The sequence below is a fragment of the Typopeltis vanoorti genome, chromosome 3, assembly GCF_054136105.1.
Source record: "Typopeltis vanoorti isolate ZY-2024b chromosome 3, IOZ_Tvanoo_1.0, whole genome shotgun sequence".
NCBI lineage: Eukaryota > Metazoa > Arthropoda > Arachnida > Uropygi > Thelyphonidae > Typopeltis > Typopeltis vanoorti.
The window spans coordinates 165,174,798-165,199,629 of record NC_143551.1 but is presented as its reverse complement, the minus strand read 5'-3'; the positions used below and the strand labels follow the sequence as shown (position 1 = coordinate 165,199,629).

The following is a 24,832-nucleotide window of genomic DNA, read 5'->3' as shown; positions in this document are numbered from 1 at the left end:
CTAATAGGATTTTTAGTGAACTGAAGCAGGTCATTGATATAGAGAATCAAGACTAAATTATAATAGACATTATATTATTGTTTTAAATCCTTTACTTAAAAGTAAGAAAACAAAGTTTTCATTTCTCTAATTTCTTTCAAACTCATTGATAGTTTGTAGTCTTCGATCATTTGCTTAAACATTGTCTTGTATACTTGGATATATTGTGTTTGAAATATTGGGTTCGAGGTTATATGGTGAGTGGTCGGTGTAATTTAGCGCTCGTGTAAAATTGGTGATTTTTGGTGTTTTTCCTTAGGAAATTGGTTTTATAATATATTAGAACGATTTTCGTGTTTTTAGAGTATTTTGTGTGTCTTTATAACATATTTTATTGGGGCTTTCGCCACTAGAGGGATTTGAAGTGTGTAGTGTTCGTGAAAGCTCCGGATAAGATAAGTATTATTTTCAGTTATCGTTGATAAATTTATTTAATATTGCGTAGTTTTGTTTGCCTTGCATCTCTTAGTACATCTTTTTGTGTGTTTTTGGTGTGTTATAATTTGATAAAATACGTTGCAAGTAAGTATGGCTCCAGTACGAAGGAAAATGGCGGCCAGTAATGATGGTTCGCCATCTTTATCAAAGAACGGTAGTATAAAAGAGATGATTCAGTGTACTACTAGCTGCGAAATGTACGCTTTGCGGAGTGCAGTCGGAGTGTGGTTAGATGATAATAAAGGAGTGAATGTGTGTAGAAAATGTAGGGAGAATGAGAAATTGAAGAGTATGTTAAGTTAAGGGGGATAAAAATCCCTTATTGTTTTTCAGCCAGTAAACGAAACTAAGATCGAAAACTACGATCTGAACGTTTCATGCCGACGAACTGTTGGCAGATCCAAGCATAAGTGACCACTTGGTAGTGCCACACCAAGGCAACTTGTCGCAAAGGTGGAGCAAGCTCCCTCACTATTCTTGATATTTTCTCATAATGTAAAAACACACAGCTCCTAGGAGATGTAGTACTGTTTTACATTATGAGGAGAGGTCACTACCCAGACCGGTTTCAATCTTTTTTGAGGTCTCATCAGTGAGTAGCTAGACCTAGAATATCAGAGTTTAAGTGAAAAGAACTTACATACTTTTGCTATACGATTGCCAGAAAGGTATGTCACTATATTATATTATATCATATTATAACTAAGATGAAAAGCCAAACGGCTATTTTTTTCTGGCGAGCTACTCACTGATGAGACCTCAAAAAAGATTGAAACCGGTCTGGGTAGTGACCTCTCCTCATAATGTAAAACAGTACTACATCTCCTAGGAGCTGTGTGTTTTTACATTATGAGAAAATATCAAGAATAGTGAGGGATCTTGCTCCACCTTTGCGAGGAGTTGCCTTGGTGTGGCACTACCAAGTGGTCACTTACGCTTGGATCAGCCGACAGTTCGTCGGCATGAAACGTTCAGATCGTAGTTTTCGATCTTAGTTTTGTTTACTGGCTGAAAAACAATAAGGGATTTTTATCCCCCTTAACTTATCAACCTCGCCAGAAAAAAATAGCCGTTTGGCTTTTCATCTTAATTGAAGAGTATTTTGGATCGCGAGTGTGATATTTTTGCCAAACTTCAGAATGAAGAAAATAGGGATATGACAAGAAACGGCGAGGTTGTACCAGAGAATTGTGAGAGTGTGAATGTAGAAAGTGTGATTGATAGTATTAATGGTTTTACTGAGAATAAAAAAGATGAGATAGACGCAATGAGTGAGATCGCGTTGTTGAATGGTGCGATACAAAGGGCAAAACAGCAGCTAGAGCGTATGAGCAAAAGTCGACTGAATGAACCAGCCAATAATAAAAAGTATGGCAGGAAAAATAGGCATATGAGTGTGAACATGAACAAAATGAAGGATAGAGTGCTGTATGGAGACTCATTAGTACGAGGTGTGATAGTAGAGGATTTGACAAAATCGTACCAACCTGGTGCGACCATAAAGGATGTAACTGAGTCTATTAGAGAGCAAAAGGAAAGGGTGAAAGAAATGATTGTTGTGGCAGGTACGAATGATTTGAAAGGAGACAAAATGGAAATGATAGAAGGCCTGAATGAATTGTTTGAGGTAGCAAAAGAAAAGAGTGAGAGAGAGTTAGAATGATTAGTCTTTGCTACGGTATGACAGTGAAATGTTTAAAAGGAGGGCCATAATTGCGAATGACTTTATGCGTGGGTTATGTATGACGAGTAGTGTGGAATTTGTGGACATGTGGAGTGAGTTCAATGGGCGAAAGGATCTATATAAGATGGATGGCTTGCATTTGAATGGTTACGGTGTAAGAAGACTTGAGAAAGTGTTGCTGAATGTGGTGGATGTGCAAATTCAGGGAAACTAGATTTATTAAGGGGGGGGGGAGTAGATATACAGTCCTTAGGGAGGCAGTTAAATGTAAGAGTGAATATAATATGCCCGAGCAAATAAGGACAACAAATCAGAGTGGGATAGTTAATATAAGGCATCAAGGTAGGGTTGGGGCTAATGGGGGTCTTAAATTCACGTACACTAATGCTAGGAGTATTAGGAACAAGAAGGAAGAGTTTTTGGCCATGGTTGGCACTTCCAGACCACAGGTTATTGGTATTAGTGAAACATGGCTGCCTGTAGATGATATAGCTAGTGGGATTGAATGTGATGGGTATAGTGTGTTCAGGAATGACAGGGAGAATAAAATGGGAGGAGGAGTATTGTTGATGATAGCTGATGAGCTGCAGCCAAGGAGAATAGAAGTTGAATTGTCAGGATAGAGAAAAGAGCACATTTGAGGCCATTTGGTGTGAGATTGTGGCTAGCAGAACTAAATATACAATTGGGTGCTGCTATAGACCAGGTGATGGAAAAGATGGTGGTGACAGTATGCACAAGAAAATAGAAGAAATGAGTGGAAGGAGGGTGATTATTGTGAGAGATTTCAACTATGATTGGAGTGAGGAGAGGACATATGGGAGGAAGGAATTGGATTTTATGCGGTTATTAAGGGATAACTATCTGCGACAGCATGTAATGGAAAATACTAGAGGTCAGAGAGTGCTTGACCTAGTAATTACATCTGAGGATTTGACTGTAACAAATATGACCACATTGCCACCAATCGGTGAGAGTGATCATAGGGTCTTGACTTGGGAGGTGGCTAAAGGTGTGGAATTTTCAATTAAGTCATGTGGAATTATCGGGCTGGAAAGTATGACAAGCTTAGGAGTTTGATTGGTTCAGTGCCATGGCATGTACAACTGCAAGGACTAGAAGTTGATAGTGCATGGGAGGTAGTTAAGAAGTGCTTGCATGAAGCAATGGCTGACTGTATACCTAGAGTCCGAATAATAAATGAAGTAGGGGTTAAATGGATGAATAACACCATTAAGCTTGAGCTCCAAAAAAAGAAACAACTATGGAGGGAATTTAAGGAGAAAGGTGGCCGGCAGGCACACGAACGGTATAAAGCACAGGCCAGAAGGGTAACGAGTGTGGTAAGAAAAGCAAAAAAGGATTACGAAAGAACATTGGCCATGCAGGCTAAAGAGAATCCTAAACAGTTTTTTAGATATGTAGCAAGTAAAAGGAAAAATGTACATGGCAGATTGATTTTAAAGAATGCTGATGGTAGGGAGGTAACTGAATCAGTTGATATAGTTGAGTTACTGAGTGAGCATTTTGCAAGGAATGAATGTACCAGTAGATTATATGGGAATTGTGGTGAATGAAGTGGATGTAAGTAGTCTATTGCATAACCTCAATGTCAATACATCTGTGGGATTGGATGGTATACCAGCTCGTGTTGTACGAGAAGCAGCTAAAGAATTGTCAGTACCCTTGACCATTTTGTTTAATTTGAGTCTCGGGTCTGGATTAGTCCCGAGGGGGTGGAAAGAGGGGAAAATAGTTCCACTGCATAAAGGTGGTTCCAAGACTGCTGTTGTAAATTACCGACCGATTAGCATATCAGGAATCATTGTCAAGGTATTAGAGAAATTAGTCAAGAAAAGAATACAGGATTGGATAGATGAAAATGGGATATTGTATGGGGGACAACATGGTTTTGTGAAGGGTAGATCATGCTGCTCACGTTTTATAACACAGTGACGGCTGAACTGGATAGGGGTAATGGGTTTACAGTAATACTACTGGACCTTGCCAAGGCTTTTGATAGGATACCTCATAGAACCCTAATCAGTAAAGTGGAGTAGATGAGGATAGATATAGGGTTGGTGAGATGGATAGGAGGGTGGTTGAAGGAGAGATACCAGAGAGTGGTTTATTCAGGAGTGGAGTCTAAAAGACGGCTTGTGACTAGTGGAGTGCCACAGCGCTCTGTTCTTGGACCACTGCTTTTCAATTTGTTCATCAATGATATAGGAAAGGATTTGAGAGGAAGTGTTCACTTGTTTGCTGATGATGCAAAGTTGGGTAGAGCAATTATGAGCGCTCAGGATGTCAAAATTTTACAGGATGATTTTGGATAGTTTGGAGGACTGGGCTAGGAAAAATGGATGTCAATTTAATGTGCCAAAGTGTAAGGTTTGGGGTGAAAAGAATAGCAGCAGTATATCGCATTGGTGGAACCGTACTCCAGGAGATTGATGAGGCCAGGGATTTGGGAGTGTTGGTGGATAGCGAATTGAAGTTTAGGGGGAACATTGCAAAAGTGACTAAAACAGCTCACCAGATCACTTGGCTTCTGAAAAATACTTTAATATGCAGAGACAAACAAGTTGTTGTTCCTCTGTATCGAGCCTTGATAAGACCCCATCTGGACTACTGTGCCCAGTTATGGGCACTAGGGTTTCTTCGTGATGGAGAGGATCCAGAGACGAGTGACGAAGAGGATAGCAGGTCTGTGGAATGAACCTTATGAGAATAGGTTGAAGATTTGTGAGTTGCAGAAATTGGTCGATAGGCGAAGGAGGGGTGATATGATTGAGAACTTCAAATTACTGAAGGTTTCTATAAGATTGATCAAGAAGATATTTTTGAAAATATGACTGGTGGTGGGAGGACTAAAGGCCATGAATGGAAGATGGACAAGAACGTGGTTGACAAGGGTGTTAGAGCTAGGTTTTTTACTTGGAGAGTAGTGAATGAGTGGAATAAGCTTCCAGAGTCTGTTGTGGGTGCTACGACCGTAAATGAGTTCAAGGCAAGGTATGATAGATACTGTGTGAATGTCGAATAGTTGTTCTTGACATGATGTTAGGGCCACCCTCGATGAGCCTGTCGTCTCCTTGGAGTTGCCCGGAACAACAACAACAATAATAATGATAATAATACTGCTCAATTAATGTTTTGGTTAATATCTTCCATACAAATTTATTCAACCAGCTCCAAATCATATCCCATTGCTGATTCTATTATTCTATATACATATTTAAATTTCTATCTTCACTTCAGCTGTTTAGGTACGAAAATTGTGGCTAAATAAAATAGCTGAAATATTTTCATGTTCCTGCCTAATTTCATAGTGTATTGCTAATTTGCTTACCCAATTTATTCAATTTTGTTAGCCATGAAGATTTATAAGAGATTACCATAGAAGTACAATGTTATCTGCACAAAGTCTAGAATATTTATGATTTTGATATTAAATTTAATACAATTTTCCTTCTTGATGTGATCCATGTAGATGATTAACCATGGAGCGCACACTAATGATGAATTAGTGTGCATGCTTACCTCAAATCACTACCCAGACTTGTTTCCTCAGTGGGAGCTAGACCCAGAAGTGGTGATACTAAGGTGGAAGTAATGCGAAAGTCATATCACTATATACAAGTTGCCAAAAGGTGTCAACACCTAATTAATAAAATTCTCTGTATTAGAGATAGTTGATGGAAGATTTTTCACTTGGCTATGCTACCAATTACATATTGGTTTAATCCTTTATCCAAGTGTAAGCAAACAAAGTTTGCACCTGAAATATTTTCAGGACTGGGGCAACTCGTGGTAAAGGTGATATAAGTTCTGATCACTTGCTTTAGTATCCTATATCGGTATGTATAATACTATATCCTATATCCTTATCGGTATGTATAATACTATGCATTATGTGCAAAATTTTCAGGCACAAACTTTGTTTGCTTACACTTGGATAAAGGATTAAATCAAATATGTAATTTGTAACATAGCCAAGTGACAAAACTTCCATCTACTATCTCTAATCCAGAGAATTTTAATAATAAGGTGTTGACACCTTTTGGAAACTGGTGTATGGTGATATGACTTTTGCATTACTTCCACCTTAGTATCACCACCTCTGGGTCTAACTCCCACTGACAAAACCTCAATAAAGGTTGAAGCTGGTCTGGGTAGTGATCCTTTCCATAATGCATAGCATTATACATACCCATAAGGATATGTGTTTTGCATTGTGGGATACTAAGGCAAGTGATCAGAATTTATACCACCTTTACCATGAGTAGCCCCAGTCCTGAAAATATTTCATGCGCAAACTTTGTTTGCTTACACTTGGATAAAGGATTAAACCAAATGTGTAATTGGTAGCATAGCCAAGTGAAAAAAAACTTCCATTAACAATAGTACTTTTATACTGCTGGCCTAGTTTGTTGAGTGGTTAATGTATCTGCTCTCCAGCCAAAAGGATGCAGGTTTGAATTCTGCCATGGGCATGGATGTTAGTGATTGTCTGTGAAAATACTAGTGGTGGTGGTGGGCAGTAGACGGAGTTGGTGTGGATGATGATGGTGGTTGGTGGATTTGATGGTGGAGCTGTGGAGTGGGTACTTCTCCCTCAATGAGTTTTTGGACTCTCTAGAGGTGTCATGTAATAATAATAAAATGCATCAAAAGATATATTTCGGTGATCTTTTGAACCAATTAGCCACAGAAGTCTATGCCTGCAATAAAATACGTTACATTGAATCTGTTGTAAAAAAAAAAAAAAGTAATTTCTAGTGAAAATACACTCGCACCCTTACAAAAAAAAATTACAATCACTTGCAGCTCTGACAGTGAAAAAAAACTAAATTGATAATGGAACAAGCCAAATGAGTCTCTCTCCGAGGAATAGTGAATCTTCTGGAATATCAAATAAGATTCTTTATAGGGACTTTTTTAGCTGCTAAAATGCAATGCTGTATAGCTAGAAGCAGTGAACTCTAAAATTTTAGAATAAATGGTTAACAGGGAAGTAATATTGCTAACAAATTCTTTATTTACAAACACATCTCATGCTTATTGACATATGCTGCTTGCAAGTAGTAAATCTATCATAATTTTCGAAGATAAACTTGGGATTTGACAGTAAGTGCTGAAGACTATACATTCAGCAACATTTGATATAACAAACTCCTAGTGACCACAGGAATAGTTTGTTATAATTGATAATTTTGCTGTAGTAAATTTCTTTCAGCATGGCATTGTACCTATGACACTTTGGTCAGGACTTTAGTTTGTTATAGGGAGTGAGTTTGCTGTAGTGATTACTGTATTCAGCAAATGTTTTACTGCTTGTAATGTATTCCACATCCACTTGAAAGAGGAACTAAAGTCTAAGAATATGTGACTTGCTTTATTTATTTGAAATTTATTTGAAAGTACTATGTGAAATTTCTTCATGCAGATACAGTGTAAATGTTAATCTTGATATGGGCTTGTCCAACTAGAAAAATTAACATTAAGAAGAAAGAAATATAGCATCTATGCTAACTGGAACCAGATAGATGGAGGCATTGGTTTTATTTTATAGGCTGTTGTGTACAAACTATTATAGGAGAATAGCATCTTCCAAATTACTGTTCAAATAATCAGAAATAGCTTGTCTGTCTAGCAAACTTCAGGAAAATTAGATCTCAGCACCTGTTAATGAGATTGCAGCAATATAAAGTGATTTTGGGCTCACTAAAGATGGCACCAAAAACTGAAATAACTCCTAGCATTAATAGAACTAGCAAAAATCTTGGGTAAGGATTCTTATTCTAGAGGAATGGGAAATTGAGCTATGCTGGATAAAGATGCTTCCTGAAATAATAGGAAATACGAGAGCAGATCAGTTTACTCTGGAAGCAACTATGAAGTTTAGGAAACAAATTTAGTTTCAAACTTAGCCATGAAAAAACAAAGGACTAATAACTTTGTGGGATGAAGAATGGAGAAAGTCCAAAACCAGATGAATAATAAAATTTTTATCAACTTTCTAAAGCTGACACTTTCTCCAGCTCCAGGATTAACCATGCTATTAATGAAATCAGGCAGGATCTGACATGAGATGTGCAGTTGTTTGCCAATGTTGTGAAGATAGGCAGAGCAATTTGGGATGCTACTGATATTCAGCAATTACAAAATGATTTGAATAGTTTGGAAATTTGGACAAACGAAAATAGCTGTCAGTTTAATGTTAGGAAGTGTAAAGCACTTTGGCGTGATTAGAGTTCCAGTGGCATGTTATATTAGTGGGGTTATGCTACAAGAAACTGAAGAGGCAATGGATCTTGGCATATTGGTAGATAAGAATTTAAAGTTTCAAAGGTCACATATAGCAAAAGTTGCAAATACAACTCAGAAGTTAATTGTGATGTTGAAGCGAACCTTGACATGTAAGGATAAGGAAGTCATTTTGCCTCTTTATAAGACTTTGATAAGACCACCCTGGATTATTGTGTGCAGATTTGGTCTCCCGGGGTCTAAGGGAATAAAGAAGCTGTGGAATGGGTGCAAAGAAGAGTTACAAAGGTTATATCTGAATAAGGGAGACCTCCAAGGAGTCAGACTCATCGAGGGAGGCCACATACTGCGCACACCAGCTATCGTACTTATTCTTGAATTCATTCACACTGCTTGCACTCGCAACATCCAATGGCAATCCATTCCAATCACATACCACCCTCTGAGAGAAATATCTAGCCCTCGCACCCTTCTTGGCAGCCTTCATTCTCAGCTTCCAAGGATGCCCTCTCATCCTTTCCCCACCCTCCATAAATTGAAAAATTCCATCAACTGAAATCCTGTATGACCCTTTCAGAAGTTTGTAAGTCTCAATCATATGAACCCTCTTTCTCCTGTTTGCTAGTGTCTGCAGTTTACAAATTCTCAATCTGTCTTCATAATCAGTATTCCACAATCCTGATATCATTTTTAACACTGTCCTTTGTACTCTCTCCAGTATATCAGAATCACAACGGAGACCAGACCTGCGCGCAATAGTCCAGGTGAGGTCTTATCAAGGCCTTGTAAAGAGGCAAAATAACATGTGAACATTCGTTTCAGTATTGTAATTATCTTTTGAGTTGTATTTGCAATCTTTGCCACATGGTCCTTCAACCTTCTAGCCTAATCCTACCAATATAATATGACATTGGATATCTAATCATGCTGAAGTGAATGACTTTACATTTACTGACATTGAACTGACACCCATTTTCCCATGCCCACAATTCCAACCTATTCAAATCATTCTGCATAGACTGCATATCAGCAGCATTCCTGATTACCCTACCTATCTTTGCATCATTAGCAAACAACTGTATGTCGCTTGTCAAATCCTTCCCAATATCATTAATGTACAGATTGAATAAAAGTAGACCAAGCACTGATCCTTGTGGTACTCGATTTTGTTAGCTTAAACCTTGCAGACTCAGATCCACTGTATACCACTTTTTGAAATCTATCAGTCAGCCATCCTCTTATCCATGCTAATATTGCATAACCCAAACCCATTTTCTCCAATTTATGCAGCAGTCTGCCATGCTGTATTCTGTCAAAAGCCTTAGCAAAATCCAAAAGTATCATGATGTATCCATTCTCCTTGTCTAGTTCATTGGTAACATTGTTATACAATGTGAGAAAATTGCTAAAACATGACCTTCCCTTAGTAAACCCATGTTGTTCATTGCAAAGTAGAGATTCACTGTCAACCCATTTCTGAATATGGCCCTAACTAATTTTTCCAAAATCTTCACCACCACTCCTGAGATACTAATTGGTCAATAGTTGGATACATCGGTCTTTGCACCACCCTTGTGCAATGGAATTATCTTCTATTCCTGCAGAATCTTCCATGTTCTGAGACTCATATTAAACATCCTGGTCAAAGGGATAGCCAGTTCAGCTGAACACTTTTTTAGCATTCGTGCTGATATTTCATCAGTCCCTATTGCTGAATTCTTATTCAGTTTGTGCAACAGATCTAATACCTCAGCCTTGCACACCTGCGTTTCTTCATCTAGTGAGGAGGTAACAGTGAGCTCAATATTGCGTTCACCAGGTTGATAGGTTTTAACAATATGGGCACTCATTAACTGAACAACTTTTTCTCCCATCTGTAACCCTCACGCCATCTGGATTTAGAAGAGTTATTCTTTCATATTCATTCTTTTTTTTTTTTACTTGCAGCATATCGATTGCATTCTTGTGGGTTTAGCATTATCTTTTAGTTTTAGTCTTTAGCACACAGAGCTAGTTTCTTTTCATAATCAGACTTTACTTTCCGTACAACAGTTGTGACTATTCTAGCCTATTGCTTATAATGTTCATCACGGATGTCATCCTTATGCAAACGGCATTCCTTCCACATCATCCTTTTCTTACGAATCTCTTGCTTAATAAGATTATACATCCATTTGACTCCTACTCTATTTATTCTTCGTACTCTTGGAACACATTCTAATATCTCATCATTGAAGTATTGTTTGAATGCTTCCCATGCACTGTCGATATTCTTTCCATCCAGCAACCGATCCCATTCCACTGAACTCAGTATACTTCTCAGTTGGTCATAATTTCCTGCTTTGTAGTTCAGCATGTAATCTTTTCTAAATGGAACATTCATAAACTTAGTCACTTCCCAAGTGAGTTCTGCATGATCACTGTCACCAACTGGAAGCAGAATAGTTACGTCTTTAACTGAAACTCCTTCTGACACTATAATCAAATCTAACACTCTTTGAGCTCGAGTTCCTTCTGTGACATGCTGCTTGAGGAAGTTGTCCTGCAACAGCTCATTAAATGTATTTTCATTCTTCTCTTGAGATTTTACTATTCCCCAATCAGTATTTGGATAATTAAATCCCCCCATTATGATTACTCTTTTCGCGCTCATCTTTTCTATTTGGTGATGCATTTCTTCATCACCAGCAACCGATCCACCAGGTCCTTAACAACACCCCACTATGTGATTTGTTTTGTTAAATTTCACCTCACACCAGATGGCTTCAAACTCACTGCCACATGAAATATTGTTAGTAGTATTACTACATTCATAGGTCTCAACTCTAACTGGATTTAAGTAATCCAATATCATTAGCAGCACGCTCCCTCCTCTCCTATCCACTCTATCCTTCCTGTACCCATGACACTCAATTCCAGTTAGTAGGTTTGATTCTGATAGCAAGATTTCACTAATTCCTACAATCTGAGGTCACAACATATTGACTAAGGCAACAAACTCTATCCCTTTGTTTCTGATCCTCTAGCATTCGTGTACAGACATAATAATCTACCTGCATGTTCTTTTGTATACTCTTTGTCTTGACACAGTTGTACAACTTGCAGATCTCTATTCTTCTCTAATGCCTTCTCCCCTTGTCAACATTTCCATGACAAAGCCCCTTCCTGTCACTAACACAGTTATGTACCATTGTCGCTCTTACACTCACATTCATACTATTCCTCCCTTTATAATTTAGTTTCCCTGACTCTGTGTGTGTTAGGTCTCATACCAGTTATTAGTTTTTCCAGATTCCTGATACCAAACGCATTCAGGTATTGGCTTTTCCTCTTATACAAATGCAAACTTCCCTCACTCACTCTACACATTCAAAAACTCAGATCGATTCCTTCTACATAGCCTACGCGTCGAATTGTTTGCCATCATAGCCCTTCTTTTTAATTTATTTTTATCATAGCGAGGTAAAATAGTAACGATTTTCACTTTCTCATTCTTCACTCTCACCTCATCCAGCAACCTTTTCATGTCCTCTCTCTCATACTGAACTTATCGCCAGTTAAATTGTTTGTACCTACTACAACTACGATCTTGTTTACTTTTCTTTTCTGTTTTTGAATTACTTGAGTTATATTTTTAATTTTTGCTCCAGGAAAATTCGATGTTATAACTCGCTCATCTATATCATTATGGGATGTAGATTATGAGCACAGATTGTGAGCATGTGGATTGGACACTGGTTAACAGGAGAAAGAGGGGTGATATGATAGAGGTCTATAAACTTTTGAATAGGTGTTATAGGATATCAACTGATGAAATTTTTCATTATATGGAAGGTGGGCAGAGAGAATGGGGCATCCATGGAAATTAAGTTTGTTCACAGTCAAGAAATGAATAAGAACTAGATTTTTTTTTCCAGAGAGCAATAAGTGGAATCATTTGCCCTTATGGGTAGTGAGTGCATCTAGTGTGAATGAATTTAAGGAAAGGTATGATAGCTGGTTTGGATGATTTATAGCCTCCCTTGATGAGTCCTTGACTCCCCGGAGATCTCAGATGATGATGATGATGATAATAATAATATTGAAAAAATAACATTATCTACATGAATTCATGTCCTGAATTGCTATCTTGCATTTGTTGCCTATGCCGAACAAAATAGTAATCACCTAAAGACAGATCTTATTTGTTGATAATTCTATTTTTATGTAAGTTTTAAATTTAAAAAGGAAATTTCAAAATAGGAAAATAAGTTGACATAATTAAAATGAATGTGCACATTCACATGGAGAGAAGATTATACAGAGGATTTGAATTAAGAATTGTTTACTACTTAGTTTTGAGCAGGATAAAACTGAATTTCATATTGAAAAGAAGAATGTGTAAGGATTTCTTAAAACAAATCAAAGTTGAGCAGCTTTCAGAGGTGAATTATAGGTTCAAATACACAGATATCATTGAAGAAAAAAAAAGAAAGAGTTTGAAAACAAGAACCAAACCTTGTTGATTCAATGGCAGACTGAAGAAAACATTGATTCAGTCAGAGAAATATATTGTGAGGTTGTAAGGATAGAAAAATGAGAACTCCAAGTCAGCTTGTGCTCTTAGAGGATACAGACAAAAATGTTAGAAAGTGAAGCACCTAAAATTTGCTAAACAAAAGTGATTAGAAGACTATAATTATAATTCCCTTATTTAAATACATTGGCTATCAATACTCAAGAGGGGTATATATATTTAGGACATTATTGGTGAGTATAGAAGGCAGTTAAGGCAGAATAAAAGAGGTGGAAAAATTTGGTACATACCTTTTTTGATTCTACGATGTCTTCCATTTCCATGATCTCGCTGAAGGTTGTTTACAAATGGGGGGGAAGAGGGAGGGACCGTGGGGGTGTTTAGACGTGGGAAAATAAGTTTGGATAACCCTGGTTAATATTTATAATATATAAATGTATACAGATATTATTTTGAATTAGGATGCATTTTTGTGTGGGGGGAGGGGGAGGAAAGGTAAACTTATGTGTCAACTGGGGCAGGGTTAATGGGGTGTGGAACCGTTTCGGTCATGTGACCGTCCTCGGAACTTTGTCGGAAATGAGTGTAGGGCTATGTCAGGACAAAATTGCAACTGCCAAATAAGGGCATTAGTTGTCGCTATATGGCTGGAGGCGTGGCTTAAATTGTAGGTTCTGGATCGTCCAACATTCGGAAATTAGGTAGGGTGGTGGACGTTGATAGAATTTTCATCGCATTTTATGGCAATAGTTTCGGATATTCTTAGCATTGTTTCGTTGTCTTGTTTGTCTATGATTATGGCCTTGTCAATTTGGGGGACGTGTTTTAGTTCAAGGGTGTGAGCTGCAATTTCTGTCTTCCCTGTACTCTGTGTTTTATTTTTCTTTTTGATGTTGTGATGTTTTTTTGTGTTCAGATATTCCGGAATGGGAATATTGTAATCCCTGAAGTGCTCTTGTAATCTAGTCCATAAGGACCTACTTGTAGAGCCAGTGTAGGTGACGTCACAGTCCTCTTGACAAGGAAATTTGTAGACAACGTTGTGGAGTTCGAATATTTCTTTGCGTGTGAGAGATTTTTTAGGTTTTAGGAGAGTTGCTAATTTTTGGTTCGTGGTGAATACTAGCTTATAGTCTGTGTTTTTGAAAATACTATTAGGACTATAATATATTGGTATATAAGCTGCAGAAGATGAGATTGGATAACAGATTTGTTAAATGGATTGGAGGTTGGATTTCTGAAACATACTAGAAAGTTGTTTGTGATGGAACAGTGTCTTAGAAAAGGACAGTGACCAGTGCCTCAGAGTTCTGTACTTGACCCCCCTCCTCTGCTATTTAACTTATTTGTTGTTTTAAACAACTAAAAATAACTTGACTGTTGTTATTTTTGTCGTTGTAGGTTTAATATCAATAAATGCAAGTGTTGCATTTTGGAGTGCAGAAATATGTGTACTATATTGATGGTGCTATACTGCAGGAAGTGGATGAGATTAGAGATTTGGAAGTGATGGTTGAAGTAGGCTGAAGTTTAGCAGGCATTTTGCTAGTGTTGCAAAGGTTGCACATCTTAGTGCTGCTGTGATAAGTACTCTTACATGTTAAGGAATTGGTTGTGCCACTGTATAAAGCACTGGTCAGACCACACTTGGATTATTGTGCTCAAATCTGGTGACCTGGTTTTCAGTATGATATGGAAACATTAGAGAGACTCCAGAGGCGAGTGACTAAGACAATATCAGAACTTTGGACTGCTGGCTATGGAGAGAGGTTGGAAAAAAAAAGTGGATTATAGAGTTTGGTGAATAGAAGGAAAAGAGGTGATATGATCGACATTTAAGTTATTGAGAGGAGTTTATCGGATTAATCCAGATGAGATTATAAAAAGAGAAGGCGAGAGAGGAAAACTAGACGTAATCCTTGGAGGTTACGTAAGAGTGTGGTGAAGAGGTGTGTGAGAAGTGAATTTTTAACATGGAGAATCGTCAGTGAATGGGAAGCATTACCAGAATATGTTGTTGATGCAGGGGGATGTTTAGAATTTTTAGGTTCACTATGATAATGTTTTTGTTGAACCCCCATCTCCTTACAATGAGTCTGCCAACTCCATGGAGGGTGCAATAATAATAATAATATTTCATGTGGATTGACTTGGGATTTTCAAATGTTTGCTGATAATGCAAAGGTAGGTAGAATTATCAGGAGTAATGCTGATAACACCTTGCATTAATAAATGCAAGGTGTTACATTTTAAGGTGCTGAGGTTTATGGCTACATAGTGATGCTATATTCTTCAAGAAATGGATGACATTCAGGATCTTGGGGCGATGGTAAACAGTGGACTTAAGTTTAAAGGACATATTACAAGTGTTGCAAAGACTGCACATCATGCTGCTGCTGTAATAAAAAGTACATTGTCATGTAGAGATTAGGGGTGGCACTTCTGTATATGGCATCGGTGCAACCACACGTGGACTATTGTGCTGAAATTTGGTTTCCCAGTTTACATTTGACCAAAGTGATATCAGGACTCTGGAGTATTGATTCTGCAGAGCAGTTGAGGGAATGTGATTTACAGAGTTTGTTGGATAGGAGGAAAAGAGGAGATATGATAGAGCTTCAAGTTAAAGGATTCTACCAGATAGAAGAATGCAGAAGGAATTATAAAATGAGCAGATGTTAGATAGGAAGAACGAGAGGCCATCCCTGGAAGTTGTATAAAGATGTGGTGATGAAGGGTGTGAGGAGTAGATTTTTTATATGGAGAGTTGTTGGTATGGAATGCACTACTAGAGTGCATTGTGAATGCAGGAGTGTAAATAACTTCAGTCGCTGGTTGAGTCGGTCTCTCACGAGTGTTAACTCCATGAAGGTTACTGTAATAATAACAGAAAATTCTGTTATTGTTTGAATGCCAATCTGTACTGAATATACCTATGAAACTTAGGTGAAAATTCTACAAATAAGTTTTAACACAAGTTTTCTTAGGGCTAAAAAACAGCCTCGCCTACTCCTTATACAGGAGCTGATTTTTAAAAAAAAATTTTTTTTAATAGTTTATGCCAAATCATGGTATTCTAGTATCAAAACAATTTAGTTGTTCTTTCAATCTTTATGGTGTATTTTAGTTTGGTTGAATTGCTTCAGTTATTTCAAGTAATTTAATTTATTAACTCAAAGTAAATACAATCTACTATCATCATAGCAAACATTGTGATAAATTTGTTTACCTTAAACTGTTGGGAAGTGTAGGCCATAGACACAAATGTTATATACTAAAAGAAATTCACTCTAACCAACTAGTTCTATGATCACTTTAAATTCACTATAATATGTATATATTGCTAAAAATAGGTTGAAATGAGATGAAATTTGTTTTGTAAAATTTGGCTTTATCTCAGCAGCTGTTTCAATAAAATTATCATATAAACCAAAGGTGAGTTACCTGTCTTGTACAGACTGTCATGATTTTTGCTTCTGAAAACTCGAGTTTTTCAAACGTCTGCTCTAACAAACAAACCAGAGCATACATGTGTTTGAAGATGTAGCAGACTATGCCAATAGAATTAACTGCTCTCACCTAACACTTAACAGGGAGATGCAATGAAAATGCATTGTGGTTCATATGTCAGTAATATTCCATTTGCACGAACATGGGAAAATATCACACATTTGCTAAAACATTCAGATTTAGAACTGGTTTAGTAATTGTTAAAGTTGTATCACAAGTATTTATTAATATTTGGAAATCCTTTTAACTGTCTACTTGTCTTTTTTTTTCCCCTAAGGATCATTATGACATCTTCAGGTGCCGGTGTATATGGCAATTTTGGCCAATCAAATTATGGATCAGGTATTTAATGCTAACTGTATTTTGAATGCCTAGTTTATTAACTTAGTTCAGTTTTGTCATTAAAAAAAATGTGGTCATTTATCTTGATTATTTAGTTGGATGTGGATTTGCTTTTACTCTGTTGTAATCCTGTACATCTTATGCAGCTTCCTCCTGATGTCATGTGGAGGTGGCAAGGTTTTTTAATCCTGGAAGTTCTGGTTTTTCACCTCTGCTAACAGCAAGTTTCTATAAAATAAATGTATGACTAAGTACCTTACAGTTATGGAAATTAAGAATAATTGACAAGTCATTGGTCTAAAAGCCCTAGAAAAAAAGTCCAAGAACAAGAATATAATTTTGTATGTGGTTGGTGGTGATCATACACTTAATTCACATGATTTACTTATCCATTTGTTACTCTATACACTAATCATGCCATCTTCACTAGACACAGAGTTCATTAGAGAAAGACTAGAGTTCTTCACAAAAGTCACTTTCTCATGGAACGCCTTTATAAAGAAACATGTGAAACTCTACTTCATTCTCCTAACTTAAACAGATCCGACGGCGCTTACGTCTATCCCCTTTATGGGAGATAGTACTTTACAAATCAGCTAATCTTTCCTAACTTTTTATTGTATTGATTTTTTTTATATTTTTATTTTAGGAAATTTATTGACCTTTTTAGTTATCTTACACCAGCTACTTAGGTGGCGCTTTTTGGAATTGTCAGTTATTGTTTAATTTGAGCTTAATGTACTGAAGATGCCTGTGACACACAGGCGAAAATTATACTATTAAATAATCTTTGTATGCGAGTTTTTTCCGTTATTAATTTTGTATCGATATGTCTACTCACGGTATACCTCTTTTAAAACTTATATGACTAAAGTTCATTGGTTATTTTCTCAGTAACAAATTGCATTAAATTACAGTAACAAATATGACAGTTGGTTAGATCAACTGGTTAGATCACACATGTATTGTTTCCTGCATTTTGTACTCTTTTATGCAGGAAAGGGAGAAGGCAAGAAATAGATAAATTTTATAGCAGAAATGAAAAAAATAACCTTTTTATTTAATTAATATGGATGTGTCTACCTAAAACAATGCTTATCCTACTATTACTTTATTCGTGCTTTTTTTTAGCTCTGTAGTGTAGCTTCATTCTGCAACAGTGTTCAGATGTTTCGAATTGATTTACAAATGGCATTAACCTTCTTTTCAGAAAGTCACTGTAGCCATCAGCTTTAAGTGTTCCTTGCAGAAAATGTAGTTGATCGCTCTTGCTAAAAGGAACTTCAAGCCATCTTGGAAGTGGGAAATTTGATTGTATCTGCTCATGCTGAAAAGCCTCATTTGGTTTGCATTTGGTATAGTGAATCCTGCTGAAGCCATGTTATGGTCGAATTTGATTGATCTAAAACGAAAAGAACCCCAATGATCAGAATTTTACTTAGTGCACCATCAATTTCCTGATACACACACACACCTCAAGAGTTGTTCAGGTCTATGTCATCACTACATGATTAATTTTACATTTATTAGTAATCTATCAACAATTTTCCTCCAAATTAGTCTATTATTTGGATAATTTCTCTTATTCCATGTGCATTTATTCATCTGGCTCCACATCATAGGTTTTGCTTATTTCAGCTATCTAGGCAGTTATTAGATAAACTTTTCATCTTCACTAAATACTGCCTAGAATATCTGAATATCTGAAATATTAAGATATTCAGATATCACTTGTAATTTTTTTGCTTGATTTATAGATGCTCTATTCAGAATGCATCTGAAACTTTCTATGTTTCTGCCTATTTTCATAGTTTGGGCTTTTTTTTTTTTTTTTTTACTGCTGATTTTCGTTCCAAATTTATTATAGCTGTTATTCAGTTTCATTAAAGAATCTTGGAGACTTGCACTAGATGTGATCCATGTAGATGAAAAATAAGAATGGAGATAATGTGCATCCTGGTCTTGCACTTGATTTTACATCCAACTACTTTCCTGTATTTCATTCAATTCTAATTGCTGACTTACAACTTAAATATAGGTGCTTAAATATTGAAAGCAACTTAAATATCGATTTGTATAATGATCTACTTATCCCATATAATTATGTTTTGAAAAGTTTTCTTTGGCACCATACCATATGCCTTTTTCACATCTACAAAAACTTAAGTACAGATCTTGTTATATTTCCATGATTTCTCAACTGTTTGTCATAAAGTAAAAATTGATCATGACAATGCCAATGTATTTAGCCTGAATCCAGTTTGCTCTTAAAGTTTCTTTTCCACAATTTTTCTCAGTCTCTTTTCAGGTATACTTCCATAAATCTTACTTGGCACTCTTAGTACAGAAATTCCTCTGTAATTTTCACATTCAGTATGTTTCCCCTTTTTATAGATAGGAACTATGAGTGCTGTACTCCAGTCATCTGGAATTTGACCTTCTAACCAGGTCCATTGTATCATGCAGTTTATCCGCTGCAAAAAACTTTTATACTTCCCATATTTTGAACATTTGTTGAATATTGGCTCGCTGTGATAGGGCGCATTTTGTGTGTGTTATTATCACTGCCAAAAGATAAGTCATGTTTTAGTTAATAATATTAGGTTACCTTATTGTTGTTTTTATTTTATATGGGTGTGTAATTTAGTTTGTAAGTAAATGTTGCATGTTTTGTTTAAGTAAGATATTGATGATATGGCACCATTGCATGGTAGAACAATGGCAGCAAAGACATGGATGGGTGATTTGAATTTGTGATTTTGTACAGTGCAGTGTGTGTGAGATGTATTCATCACAAAAATTACAGGATTTATGGAAGGAGAGTGAAACAGGTGAATGGTTTGTGTTGAATGGTTTAACAACAAATGCCAATTAGGTTGCAAGAACAAAGCGAATGTTATAACTAAAACACTTTTTTTGAATGTTAGTCAAGTGGGTTTTTAATTTATTGTCCTACATGTTTCGCCGATTTTTGCTATCGGCATCTTCAGGGAATGCAATTGGTAAGCTATATGAAGGTAACAGACTAGGTTTTAACTGACAGTTCTAATTCATACAAAATTAGTATTGTGCGAGGCAATGTGCATGTCTTGGGAACGTGATTTATTTGTTACGAGACATAATGTAATTGGCGTGAAAGTTCATTTCTTTGATATTTAGTGATCTGATTAAAGCTTTCCAAATTTCTGGTAGGATTAGACCTTGATTCTTATTTAGGTTTCTTGTTGAACGGGCGACCGTAGCAGTCTCCTTGAAGGTTCTGGAATGATAGTTCTCTTTTATATAGGGCATATGACTCTTATCCCACTCAATGAGATGGTTGGTAGAGGCAAATTGGCAAGAAAGGCCTAAAATATCTTGTCTGTTGTTTCTGACATATCCTATGTGTTCTTTCTGTCTTGTTTCGAAGCTTCTAGAAGTCTGACCAATGTAACTAACACCACAGGAGCAAGGTATATTATATACTCCAGAGTACTTGTAGAATGGATGAGGGTCTTTCGGAGATCTTAAAAATTACCGAATAGTATTGACTCGCTTGAATGCTACTCTAATCTTGTGTGGTTTTAGAAGGATAGCCAATTTTTTGGAAATACTGCTGACAAATGGAATAGTTACAGTACTGATGTATTGGGAATCATCACGTTGTCTTTGTGGTATATCCAAAAAGAGAATATTGTTGCAGAGTCTTTTAGGATAACCATTTAAGGATAGCTCTCTGGATATTGTAGTTAATTCTTTTTGTAAGTCATCTTGGTCTGTTGTGTAATGTATAGCTCTTTTCTTAAGCATATGGATAATGCTAAGTTTCTGGGATATACGATGAGATGAGTTGAAATGGAGGTAACGTCCAGTATTCATAGGTTTTCAATATACAGACAGGTTGATACTGTTATTGGTTTGTTTTTTTTATTAGGATGTCTAGAAATGGAAGTTTTTCATCTTTTTCAATTTCTTATGTGAATTTGATGGTATGGTGGAAACTATTGATTTGGTTGAGATAATCCATTAGTTCTTCTTTTGTATGATTCCAAATGATAAAGATGTTATCAACATATCTGTGCCAAGTTTTTGATTATGGAATAATTTGGGATAAGATTTTATCCTCTAGGTCTTCCATGAATAAGTCAGCACAAGAAGGAGAGGGGGGGTCTACCACCCATGGCTAATCCTGTAAGTTGTTTGTAGACTGTTTTTTGCCAAATGAAATAGTTCAAAGTTAAACAATGATTGAACAAAGTAGTGATGTTTCTTGGGAACAAATTGTCTAAGATGTTGATGACCTCCACAACTGGAATGTTTGTAAACAGAGATGTGACGTCGAGGCTTGCTAGTATGTCATCTTCAGATATAGGAATATTTTTTAATTTTTCAATAAAATGTTGCGAGTTTTTAATATAAGTATCTGAGTTGTGGATGTGTTGTTGTAAAATCTTGGTATAAATCTAGATATTTAGATAGTTGGTAAGTAGGAGAATAGATTCCATCAACTATTGGACGTAATGGTATGCCTTCTTTATGTATTTTAGGAACGCCATACAATCTTGGAGTCAATGGGTGCATGGATTTTAGCTTTCTTATTATGTCTATAGGCCAGTTAATCATTCCACGTAATAGTTCATTGGTGTCGTAATGGTTTTTTTTGCATAGGATCCGTACCGAGGACGTCATAGACAGACATGTCTGATAATAGATTTTTAATTTTTTTTTTCATAATCTTTTGTATTGAAGATAACAGTATTGTTCCCTTTGTCAACTTTAAGTATGATGATGTCTTTATTATTCCTTAATTTGAGTAGTGTTCTTTCCATTTGGTTAGAGTTGGTGTTAGGAGATCTTGATGGAGCGGAAAGGATTATGCTGCTTTTTAGTTGTAAGTCATTAGCTATTGGGTGTGGTATCAATGAGATGGCTTTTTCTAAGTTGCAGATGAACTCTATTTTAGGAATAGCACTAGGTTTTAAGGCAAAATTGAATCCTTTTTTTTGAGAATTGAGATCTTGAGATCTAATAATAATAAAAAAACAAACCAATAACAGTATCAACCTGTCTGTATATTGAAAACCTACGAATACTGGACGTTACCTCCATTTCAGCTCATCTCATCGTATATCCCAGAAACTTAACATTATCCATATGCTTAAGAAAAGTGCTGTACATTACATAACAGACCAAGATGAGTTACAAAAAGAATTAACTACAATATCCAGAGAGCTATCCTTAAACGGTTATCCTAAAAGACTGCAACAATATAATCTTTTTGGATATACCACAAAGACAACGTGATGATTCCCAATACATCAGTACTGTAACTATTCCATTTGTCAGCAGTATTTCCAAAAAATTGGCTATCCTTCTAAAACCACACAAGATTAGAGTAGCATTCAAGCGAATCAATACTATTCGGAAATTTTTAAGATCACCGAAAGACCCTCATCCATTCTACAAGTACTCTGGAGTATATAACATTCCTTGCTCCTGTGGTGTTAGTTACGTTGGTCAGACCTCTAGAAGCTTCAAAACGAGACAGAAAGCACATAGGATATGTCAGAAACAACAGACACGATATTTCAGGCCTTTCTTGTCACTTTGCCTCTACCAACCATCTCATTGAGTGGGATAAGAGTCATATGCTCTATATATAGAAGAGAACTACCATTCCAGAACTTTCAATGAGGCTGCTACGGTCGCCCGTTCAACAGGAAACCTAAATAAGAATCAAGGTCTAATCCTACCGGAAATTTGGAAAGCTTTAATCAGATCACTAAACATCAAAGAAATGAACTTTCACGCCAATTACATTATGTCTCGTAACAAATAAATCATGTTCCCGAGACACGCACATTGTCTTGCACAATACTAATTTTGTATGAATTAGAACTGTCAGTTAAAACCTAGTCTGTTACCTTCATATAGCTTACCAATTGTATTCCCTGAAGATGCCGATAGCAAAAATCGGCAAAACATGTAGGAAAATAAATTAAAAACCCACTTGACTAACATTCAAAAAAAGCATTTTAGTTATTATGCAAGTGGTCAAGGAAGAAAATCACAAAGTGAATGTTAGTAGAGCACATAATATCAATGGTAAAATGGAAAAGTAAATGTTGGAATTAATATTGCACATGGTGGTGGAAATACAGGAGAACAAAATAGACTTAGATAAGGAAATAGCATGTTTTAATGTTATCCTTTGAAGGAAAGCAAAATATCGAAAATTTGCAGAAACGGCAAGAGATTAGTAGGGATGAGAAGATAAAGAATCAGATGGCTTGATGCAAAAATTTAGAAAATGTTAACAAATTAAAAAAAAAAATGGTAAGGAGAAAATTGTATACAAGGACTCACTAATCAGAGGAATACTTAAGAAAAGTATAATCAACAAAATCATGTTTCCCTGCTGCAAAAAATTAATATTAGTTGTAAGACAAAAGAACTAATTGTTTTTATTGTCACTGATGATCTGAGACGTGAGAAGTATTCTATGAGGGAGGATGTGAAGGAGTTGTTGAATGAAGCAAAAAGAAGAGTGAGAAGGTAAAAATTGCATGTCTCCTGCCATCCTATGATACAGGTGAATTGAGGAGTTGATGGTAAACAAATCAACATATAGGTTGTGCAAAAAGAATGTAGTTTGTTAACCTATGGCCTGTGTTTGATGAAAAGAAAGATTTGTATTAAGCTTGATGGACTGCATCTAAATGGTATGGTGTTAGGTTTCAGGGGGCTTTATTCATAAAGCATTCTGAAGCACAAATTCAGGAAAACTTAAGCAATTAGGGTGGATACAGCTGAATGTGTGTGAAGACATCCATGAGGTGAGTGAGTGAGAATGACCAACAAGTGCAGAATCTAGTCTCTCTAGCCCAAAATATTAAATAGGATAGTCAATTCATTAAGTAAAGGTGCTGGGTTGGAGCCTAAAGGCCTGCAGTTTCTATATACTAATGCTAGAAGTATCAGGAACAAGAGGAAGATTTTGGCATTGGTTAGTACAACCTTGCCAAAAGTTATAGGCATTAGTGAGACTTGGCTAATGGCAGATGATGTAGTTACAGGGATAGAATGTGAAGGGTTTAGTATTTTCAGAGAAGATTAGATTGGAGAGGGATACAGCTGATAACAGAAGAATTGGAGCAAAAAAAGAATAAGAGATAGGCAGGAGGGTGGCTGTTCATTTGAAGCAATCTGTGTGAGATCAAGACCAGTAAGACTAACTAAATGGTAGATGCTGAAACATTTGTCGTCACTAACAACATTACACAACTTGTTCAGATGCCAACCAGAATACCAGATAACCCGAATAACTCCCCAAACACTCTAGACATCTTCCTCACCAATGATCCTTCCAAATACGCAGTGAAAGCAGTGGGCCCTTAGGTAATTCTGACCACAATCTAGTGCTCATTTCTTTCCCCCCCCCCCATGCAACAATGTTTACACAGCCATTCCAATACAAGAGTAGTTTGGCATTATAACTGTGCCAAGTGGGACAGCCTCTGCAACCTCTATGTCACATTCCCATGGTTGGACCATTGCTTCTGGCCTTCCAACCCAAACATAAGCACCAAACTTATCACCAAAGTAATCCTCACTGGCATGGAAACATACATTCCCCACACTATTCTGAACTGCCATTCCTTAACTAAAATCCTGTGCTAAGGCTGTACAAATGAAAAACCAAAAAACATACCATAACTAAGCTCAGATCAAGAACACCATCCACCTTTAGAGCTTACACTGAAGCCTGAAATAGATGCAAAAAAAACCAGTGCTTCCAAAACAGATTATTGAAAAAGCTAAAAGTAGGAAACTAGCAGCCTGTTCAAATGGCAGCCGAGCCTTTTAGTCTCTTGCCGAAGCAATTGGCTGTAACTTCTGCCCAACACTATTCCCACCCTATCATACCCAGATGGCTCTATTTTCTTCATCACCCACAGAAAAAGCCAATCTTCTGGCCTCACACTTTGCTTCCAATACATACATGACAATAGTAAGTGCCCCCCCCCCCCCACCATTCCAGATGTCCAACATAC

The 24,832-nt window shown here is 36.6% G+C and overlaps 1 protein-coding gene across 2 annotated transcripts in view; it reads left to right on the top strand.

Moving 5' to 3' along the window:
• The window catches only part of Mfe2 (peroxisomal Multifunctional enzyme type 2), a 668,623-nt gene that overhangs the window by 103,495 nt on the left and 540,296 nt on the right, over positions 1-24,832 (top strand). For both annotated transcript variants that reach the window (XM_090390952.1, XM_090390951.1), the window contains exon 7: positions 16,735-16,799. In XM_090390952.1, the coding sequence (XP_090247078.1) occupies positions 16,735-16,799 (65 nt within the window). The remainder of the gene's footprint in view (positions 1-16,734; positions 16,800-24,832) is intronic.